Genomic DNA, 9,563 nt, shown 5'->3' on the forward strand with positions numbered 1-9,563 from the left:
ACCAGAATTTGTGTGGCAGGAACCTTTATCCACGGAGTCATCTCAGGGTTTTTACATAAAATCTGGTAGTTTTATTTATTTATTATGTGTTCAGTCTTCTGCCTAAGTGCCAACAGAGGGCACCAGATCTCATTCAAGGTGGTTGTGAGCCACCATGTGGTTGCTGGGAATCGAACTCAGGACCCCTGGAAGAACAGTCAGTGCTCTTAACCGCTGAGCCACCTCTCTAGTCCCCCAAAATTGGTAGATTTTAAAATGACTACATTTTACTACCTTTTTGTACACATATATCTATTATATTTGGATGTGCTGGTGCCACAGCTGGCATGTGGAGCTCAGGGGGTAGCACCAAGAATCAGTTCTCTCTACCATGTTGTCCTGGGGTTCAATTGAACTCAGGTTGTCAGTCCTAGCAGCAAGAGCCCCTCTCTGCAATCCATTCCCAGTCCCCAAGCCTAGCTTGCAGCTCTGGTTGGCCTGAAACTTGCTATGCAGACCAGGCTGGCTTCTAACTCAGAGGATTTACCTGCTCCTGCCTCCCTAGTGCTGGGATTAAAGGTGTATGTTACCGCACCTGGCCCAGGTTTTTAAATTTTATATCTAGTTTTGAGACAGGGTTTCTCTGTTTAATCCTGGTTCCCCTGTAGGCCAGGCTGGTCTTGAACTTAAGAGATTCACCTGCCTCTGCCTCAGCAGTGCTAGAATTAAAGGTTTGCAATACCACAGATGATTCCAACAGCCTTCCCTAGTTCCAAGAAGTCTAGGAATCTGTGCAAAACTTATTTTGGGTAGAGGTTTTCTGGGGATTGAACTCAAGATCTGGCACATGTCAGCCAATTACTCTATGACTATGCTATATCATCTCCAATTATTCCCTATATTATCTCCAGCCCCTATTTCACATCTTTTGAGACAGTATCTCACTAAAGTAAGCAGGCTGGCCTTGAACTGCCTCTGTAATTGAGGTAAGCCCTCAACTTCTGATCTTCCTGCCTGTATCTCTCCAGCAGCGGGCCTGGTTTATCGTCTGTGCCACTAGGCCTTGCTTACTCTTTTATACACTAAGGCCAACTGCTCCTTACCAAACCTCACAAGGGAAACCTCTCTTCTGTGCTGGGCCTGAGCCCTGAGCCCTGAGCCCTGAGCCTTTCCAAGCACTGCAAACCGAGGACAAGGCCCAACCCCTAGGAGGGCTCCTCAGAGTAAGACTCCTGGATGTGTATCACTGGTGTCCCACGCCTTCAGAAACCGCACAGAAAGCTAATGCACGAGCACTCACAAAGTTCTGAAATCGTGTGGCCTGAGGGTACCTCAGTCCCAGAACCTCAGGGCACGATTTCAAGTACAGAATGAATATACTTGAACACAAGTGAAATCCAGGGAATGGCAAGGTGCCCTTGCTGCCAAGTCAGACTCCCTGAGTTCTAACACCAGATCCCACACAGCAAGAGTCAACCTATGCAAACTCTGACCTCCACCCACGCGATATGGCACATTTAACCACACAAAGCAAATGAATGTAGTAACAAATAAAAACAAAAGCAACTGAAATCCAGGTTCCAGCAATACGACGCCAAGGGTGAAGGCATTGTCACGAAGTCTGAAACCGATACCGTGGAAGAAGAGAACCAACTCCTACTACATTGTCCTCTGACCTCCAAAAGTACCCACAACACATGCCACCCTCCTAAGAAGGAAAAAAACATGATATGAAGGTTGAAAAAGCATGAATATTTGATAGTTTTACAAGGTGTCCTTGAAAAAGTCGGAACACAGTAGTTTGAAGCACAGCAACATACTAAACCTCGGGAAAAGGATTATGGGATATGCAATGGCAGCCCTCAGGAAACCGAGGCAGGGAGACTGTGAGATTGAGACCAGTCAAGGTTACACAGCATGATCCTGTCTCTAAAACAAACAGAGTGCTACAGAGACAGAAGGGAGAGCAGTTCAGTTGATGAGTGCTCGCTGAGCAAGCAGGAGGACATATGTGAGCTCAGAGTCTGGCATCATCAAAACGCAGGGGTAGCAGTGTGTATCTTGCTATGTTAGCATTTGGGAGGTAGAGGCAGAGGCCCAGGAATCTGTGGCCATCCTCTCCTTTTTTTTTTTTTTTTGGTTTTTACGAGACAGGGTTTCTCTGTATTGTTTCAGAGGCTATCGGTTCAGCCCTGCCTCGAACTCACAGAGATCCGCCTGCCTCTGCCTCCCGAGTGCTGGGATTAAAGGCGTGCGCCGCCAACGCCTGGCCATCCTCTCCTTTACTAGTCAAGTTAGAAGTCAGTCTAAGATCACGAGACACAGCCTCAAAAACAAACGCACAAAATACCCAGGTGAGGTGGGCAGATCTCTATGAGTTTAAAGCCAGCCTGGTCTACACAGTGAGTTAATTCAGGCCAGCCAAGGCAACAGAGACATGGATTTAACCCTAGCACGTGAGGGAGACACAGTGATCTCTGAGTTTGAGGTCAGCTAGAACTGCATAGTGAACCTATCTAAAAAATAAAAATATCTTTTGGGAATCTCATGCAGTGGCTCGCTTATGTAAGTGCAGCACTAAAGAGGCTGATGCAGGAGGATTACTACAAGTTTCAGGCCAGCCTAAACTAAAGTAAGACTTGCCTCAAAAATAATAAAATTACAATACAAACATTTTTGGAAAACCGGGGACCACAGAGCCATGGTTCTGGCAGCCTGTGTGTCCTGCCCAGTTGTTTTGTTTTGTTTATAATTTAATCTTTTGGCTTTTTTGTTTGTTTTTGTTTTTGAGATAGGGTTTCTCTGTATTGTTTTGGAGGCTGTCCTTGAACTCACTCTGGGATTAAAGGCGTGCGCCACCAACGCCCGGCAATCTTGGCTTTTTAAGACAAGGTTTCCCTGTATAACAGCCCTGGCTGTCCTGGAACTCACTTTGTAGACCAGGCTGGCTTCAAACTCAAAAATCCGTCTGCTTCTGCCTCCTGAGTGCTGGGATTAAAGGTGTTCGCCACCATGACCACGACCACCTAGCTCACAGGTTCCGGTTTGTGACAGCAGATCTCTGGGTCCTGAAAGACCAGCTGCTTGCTGGCTATGGTGTAGGTGCCTGTTCAAGGAAAACAGCTTGTGCCAGGACCAGAGTGCTGCTCTAAGAGACAGCATCACTGAAACTGGACAGCGGGCAAGTGACGACTTTTATTCTGATAGCCAGTCAGTCTGAGAGCTGGCCTGGGATGTCCTTTAGGAATTCCAAGACAAGAGCCTCTGAGGGTGGTATGGCACTGTAACAGGCCTCCAGACTGTGCTAGGCAGATCTAGTCAGTGAAGACTCCATGGCAGTCTGCTATTGATTTTTTAAAATTTACTGCATGTATGTAAGTGCACCATGTGTGTGCCTGATGTCCTAAGAAGTCAAAGAGGGTGTTGGATCTCCTGGAACGGGAGTCACAGATGGTTGTGGGTGTTGGGAACCCAACCTGGGTCCTCTCCAAGAGCAACCAGTGCTCTTAACCACTGGGCCATTTCTTCAGCCCCATAATCTACCAATCTTTACAGTTTAGTGTGACAGGATAGTAGACTTAGTGACCAAGTCAAAGGTTAGATTTTCTCTGATAGGGTAGAGGCCAAGAATGAGCCACAAGTTCAATTCAGGAAGGAGTCACTGAATTCCATGTCCCTTCCTTCAGGGACAGGGGACAGAACCACTGTGGATTCCACACCTCTGCATCACCCTCAGACATTACAACAGCCCTTGGTGTTTACTGAATACCTGCTATGTCACCCCGGCCTCAGTTTCCTTACCATCCCAAGAGGCATCTCCCTCAACAGGTGTGGCAAAGTGAGAGGGCGTGTGACAGCCAATACCCGACATCCGGCGGGTCCTGCAGGGCAAGTGAGTCTTAGAGCCAGGCATGCAGTGCTCACCTGTGATCCCAGGCTCAGGGAGGACTGCTCCAGTGTGAGAGGACAGGCTACACGAGATGCTGTCCAAACAACAAAAACACCCCAAGCCCCAGCAAAGCCGAGGAGCCTGAAGGCTGGCCCACAGATGAGAGCAAGGGCCTTTACTGTGTGACACACGAGTCCCCTGAAGGCTGGCCCACAGATGAGAGCAAGGGCCTTTACTGTGTGACACACGAGTCCCCTGAAGGCTGGCCCACAGATGAGAGCAAGGACCTTTACTGTGTGACACACGAGTCCCCTGAAGGCTGGCCCACAGATGAGAGCAAGGACCTTTACTGTGTGACACACGAGTCCCCTGAAGGCTGGCCCACAGATGAGAGCAAGGGCCTTTACTGTGTGACACACGAGTCCCCTGAAGGCTGGCCCACAGATGAGAGCAAGGACCTTTACTGTGTGACACACGAGTCCCCTGAAGGCTGGCCCACAGATGAGAGCAAGGGCCTTTACTGTGTGACACACGAGTCCCCTGAAGGCTGGCCCACAGATGAGAGCAAGGGCCTTTACTGTGTGACACACGAGTCCCCTGAAGGCTGGCCCACAGATGAGAGCAAGGGCCTTTACTGTGTGACACACGAGTCCCCAGCTCAGCAGGCGTGGGTTACACACGTAAGGTGCACACAACAACTTTCTCAAAGATAGGCCTCACGGTGGCGCACACCTTTAGTCCCACCACTTGGGAGGCAGAGGCAGGAGGATCGCTGAGTTCGAGGGCAACGAAGTCTACAGAGTGAGTTCCAGGACAGCCAGGGCTACATAGTGAGACCCCCTCTGGGGAGGGGGATCATCTCATCCAACACACTGCTCTAGGCGCTGCTGTGGACTCCTAGCTTGTATTTATTCCACTGTCCTCACACTTCACCTGGAGACAGAGCGAGAGACGGAGAAGGTGGAGGCAGAGGAAAGCTGCTGTGGTTTTGTCAGTTTTTGATGCTAGGAAGCCAAACCGAAGGCCGTGCTACATGAGCTAAATTCTCAGCCCCTTAAGTTAGCGTGAAGGGGCAAAAGCTCCAAGAAAACTCACCTGGCAATTCTCCTAAAGACCTGACTTTCTTTATTCTATTTATACGTAAGGGTCTGTGTAAGCAATACGTGTGTGCAAGTGCCAAGGGCCAAAAGAGGTGCAGTGGACGCCTGAAGCTGGAGGCAGAAGCAGTTCTGAGCGCCTGTCGTGGTGCTGAGAACAGCTCTGGTCCTCTGCAAGAGCAGTAAGCGCTCTTAGCCCGAGCCACCTTGACAGTCCTCATGTGGCAATTCTTGACACAATGGTAGCTGGCAGCACACTTGTGATCCCAGCACTTGGGAGATGGGGCAGGAACATCGAGGTGTGCCAGAGTCATCCTCAACTGCACAATGGGTTGAAGATCAACCTGAGCTACCTGAGAGCCTTAAAATGATGATACAAAATAACATCAAAAAGGAGAATGCCACCTGGACTGGGTCACCAAGCAGGCCCCACTGTGGGGCAGACTTGTTTCTCAGGCTGAGCACAGAACGCAGCTGTCCTGAGGGCAGTCATGGAGGAGAAAAGGTACTTGGCTATACCCAAGATGGCTCAGTGACCCATGGGAATTGGGGCTCCTCTCCCATCTCCAGCTGTCTGAGGACACCCTTGAATGGAAGGAAAGACTACAATCTCTACTGCCCAGATGGTGACATTTCTAGAAGCTGGATGTGTGCAAGAGACCACACCCCTGCATGCATATTTACAGTGGCACCCTGCCAGGGCTCGTCACTCTGGTACTTGGTATCTGGTTAACTGTCAGGGCAGGGCAGGGCAGGGCAGCCCAGGGCCACTGTGTGACAGCCATCCTGTAGTCCTGGAAACACAGGAGAGAAGCCGCCTGTCACTGCAGACATCCTGAGTGGTTGCAGTGTGCTGTCTCAGCTCCTCTCTGATCACAGCAGCAAACCATGTGGGAAGGGGCCAACAGCAGGGACCACAAAACCTGAGCTCAACCCTTACAAGAACACCAAGGCTACACAGTGGTTTCCTGGCAACCAGGGCAGAGATTAATGAAAAGGCTCAGTCTAAAGGTGGACTCAGGCCTGAGAACACCTGAAGGGTGTAGAGGGGAGCAGAGGCTAAGCACCGAAATTTAACCAGTTAAGGCCCTGTTTCTACTCTTAACACTCCACAGCCTCTTGATGCCTTGGGGCACAATTCAGGTCTCATCATCCCTTCTCTTCAAGGAATTCATTCATTCATTCATTCAATACACACTGAATGCCTGCTTCATACCAGACCATGTGTTGCATGGCTTCCCTTTGCCATTAGTAAAAAAACCCAGTCATCTCTCCTCCAATTCATTGCCAAGGCCTTGACATTTATCAGCGGAAGGGACACCTATGGAGGTCAGAGGGCAACTTGTGGAAGCTGGCTCTTTCCTCTAGCAAAGTGGGTCCTGGGGATCAAACTCAGGGCTCAAGGCTCAGCAAGGACCTTTGCCTACTAAACCATCTCACTGATCCCATGTATTTTTTTTTCTAGACATGGTTTTCTCTGTAGCTTTGGACCCTGTCCTGGAATTCTGTGTATGCCAGGCTGGCCTTGAACTCAAGAGATCCGCCTGCTTCTGCCTCCCAGGTGCTGGGATTAAAGGTGTGCGCCACCCCCCCCCCACAGACCCCATGCTCTTTTAACACTATGCGCTGGCGACTAGAGCCACTGAATTGAGTCCTGCCCCACCTCTCCAGACTCCCCCATCACAGCACACCACTTTCTTCACAGCATTTCCTGCTTTTTGGAGTCACTTTATCTACACCCTGAATGGTCTTCTGTCTGGTTTGAATGGCACTCAAGAATAGTGCTGCATCTATCTTGTTTGCTGCACACAGTAGGACCCGATAGGCCCCAGGAACCATCTGCAGGACAGACAAGAGCTATGGGAAGCCCTCACCATACCTCAAAGCTTGCCCCACAATATCTAACCACACTAGGTGATCTCGCCTCATGCTGTGGTGCCAGGGATGGAACCCAGGGCCTCCAATATGCTAGATGAACACTCTACCCCCGAGCCACATTCCAGGCCAAGCCCTGCTGCTGTCTGTGTCTCCCTCCCCTGTACACATGAGCACTGGCAGCGCCTCAGAAGTTAGGAGTAGCTGTCAAACCAGATTGTGAGATGGTCTCAAGTAACTACAAGTTGAGCTGAGTGGCAATGCCACCCCAATACTGGCTGCCAGGCACTGCACTCCTAGGTCTGGCAGGGACACTGCTCTGGGAGATGCCCACACCCCACCCCAGTCTTGCTTGACTCAGCCGTGGTCTTCCTGGAGTGCCCATGGCTGTGCCGGTGAGTGAGCTGACTCACCATTGTGCACAGCCTTCTCTAGAGACCCCAGGTCGTGTTTGGTAGGTCACTGCAGGCAGAACCCCTATGCTTCCCATCCCTTCACCCCCCAGTCCTAACACACACAAGGGCTTCTTGGAATACCACAAGAGCAGCGATCGTGGAAAGATGACTCCCCTAGAACTTCCCTCCAACCAACCCACCCCCAACTCTGTTGCTGTTGGTGTCTCACACAGCTCCAAGACGCCGGTACCCAGGCTGGTGGCCTATCCTTGCCCCTGGCCCACCTCCACTACCGGACTCCTGAGGGTGCAGCTCTTCATCAACAGGGGCATCGGTCTCTCCCGAATCCTTCACTGGAAGAGCCAGCCTCTCCTGCCTTCCCAGACCCCGGGGGATCCCTCCACCAATGCCTACCCCATCTCTAGACCGCTAGAGCCCCATGCTCCAACAACCAAGTGCAAGCTGTTCGTCCTGAGACACATCCTTCGGGTTCCCCCTGGGCCCATCTCTGGCGGAGGCACAGCAGGCTTCTCTTAGCCCACCAGAGACTGGCAGAGCTTCTCGAAAAGCACCCCCACCTAGCTAGGCCTTCCGTGTCACCCAAGGGTTCTTTCTCATTTCAGTGTTCTTCTCCCGCCCATCCAGATAAGGGGGAGTTTGAGTTGAACCCATATATTTTTCCCAATTATCCAAAGTGACCGCCTCCAACCAAACAGGCACTTCCTCCATCCGCCCGGTGCAGGAAGAGGTTTTTCTTCTCTAAAAGAAACATCTTCGGGACGGCACCCCAGCTCAGTGTCCCCACCGCAGGCGCCTTACCACCGGTGACACGCCCCACCAGACCTCCCGCAGGGCTCCCGAGGCACCTGCTCGTGCCCACCCCACATCGCGCACGGTTCCCAGCGCGCCCCTCTGAAACCTGTCTGGGCAAACCGCGGTCTCCACAACCCAGGCCTGCCCCCGCTGCGGACGCCCTGGCTCAGCCTGTGCAGATGCCCCGATTTCCCCGGGAAGCGACCACCATGAGACTCTCCCTCTCGCAGCCCCGACCCCTAATGTGCGCGGGGCGCTTGGGGCGGCCTCGCCTGCGGCCCGCGAGGCTCCGTCTCCTCCCGTGCTCCCTAGGGTTGCTCCCGCGTTCCCCACCAGGCATCTCCGGCTCCCCGTCACTCGGGCCGGCTCAGCGGGGCCTCGCCCGGGCGTTCCCGGGCTCGCTCGGCCCCTCGGCCGGCCTCCCCCACCCCCACCCCCCGAAGGCGCTCGCGGAACCTCCGGCTTGGCCGCACCGCCCACGGCCCCGCTGCCCCCGCCCGGGCTTCCGGCCGCCGCCTGCTTGTCCCGGGCCGGGCCGCGCCGCCAAGAACGGACGCGGGGACAGCGCGGAGCCCCGGCTCAGCCACCATGGCCTCCGCCAGCCCCGGGCCCAATCCAGCCAGCCCCGCGCCCCGTCCGCCAGCACGCCCGACGCCTCCGCTCACCCGAGCCTGTGGTGGCTGCCATCTTGCGTCGCTGTCGTTCGAAGGCCGGCCCCTTCTTCACCCCCCCTTGAGCTTCCCCCCCGGGCGCTAGTGCGCAGGCGCAGGCGTAGGCGCAGACGCAGACGGTGTCGCTGACGCCCGCTCGGGGTCGCACGAGCCGGGCGGGAAGGGCTTTGCCCGGGTCTTCAGTGAGCGAGCACGAGGGCGGGACTTGCAGGTTGTCCGCCCAGCCTGGGCGCGGGGGAGGTGTGCAGGTGCTCGGCGCCAGGGCCCGCGCTGGTCGCGCTGTGCTGGGAGGGGGGGAAGGGCTGCGGAGCCCCGCGCCTCCTCACCACGTAGGGAGCAGGTCATTACTAATGTGAAAATGAAACTGAGAGGTGTTCAATTCAGATGCTGAGTCAGAATTTGAACCCAGGCCAGATGATTTTTGTTATGGGGTACCTGAATAGGTCAAACTATGGACCACTACAATCTTGTTTCCTGCTTCGCTGCTGCCTGAGGCCAGAAGGGACAGGGGGCGTTGCTAGGGGGTTGAGAACCTTCCTGAGGCATGCATTCAGCTATTTTTGAAAATTTATTATTATTTGGATTTTCGAGACGGAGTTTCTCTGTATTGCTTTGGAGGCTGTCCTGGCACTCTGTAGACCAGGCTGGCTGATCCACCTGCCTCTGCCTCCTGAGTGCTGGGATTAAAGACATGTGCCACCAATGCCCGACCATTTTTTAAAATTTCATTTAACTTTATTTTATGTGCACTGGTGTGAGACTGTTGGATCCCCTGGAAGTGGAGTTACAGACAGTTGCGAGCTGCCATGTGGGTGCTGGGAATTGAAACCAGGTCCTCTGGAAG

General features: G+C 53.2%; 1 protein-coding gene across 2 annotated transcripts in view; it reads right to left on the bottom strand.

Annotated features, from left to right (window-relative positions):
* Ube2v1 (ubiquitin conjugating enzyme E2 V1) overlaps positions 1 to 9,030 on the bottom strand; it is a 28,720-nt gene extending 19,690 nt beyond the window's left edge. The window contains exon 1 of one of the 2 annotated variants that reach the window (XM_040732941.1): positions 8,714 to 9,030. In XM_040732941.1, the coding sequence (XP_040588875.1) occupies positions 8,714 to 8,735 (22 nt within the window). In that variant the 5' untranslated portion in view covers positions 8,736 to 9,030. Of the gene's footprint in view, positions 1 to 8,381; positions 8,404 to 8,713 lie in introns of those variants that run through there. The other variant, XM_040732939.1, reaches the window with a different exon arrangement.
* Between the last annotated feature and the right edge of the window lie 533 nt (positions 9,031 to 9,563).

Source organism: Mesocricetus auratus, unplaced genomic scaffold (assembly GCF_017639785.1).
Source record: "Mesocricetus auratus isolate SY011 unplaced genomic scaffold, BCM_Maur_2.0 Super-Scaffold_100028, whole genome shotgun sequence".
Taxonomy (NCBI): Eukaryota; Metazoa; Chordata; class Mammalia; order Rodentia; family Cricetidae; genus Mesocricetus; species Mesocricetus auratus.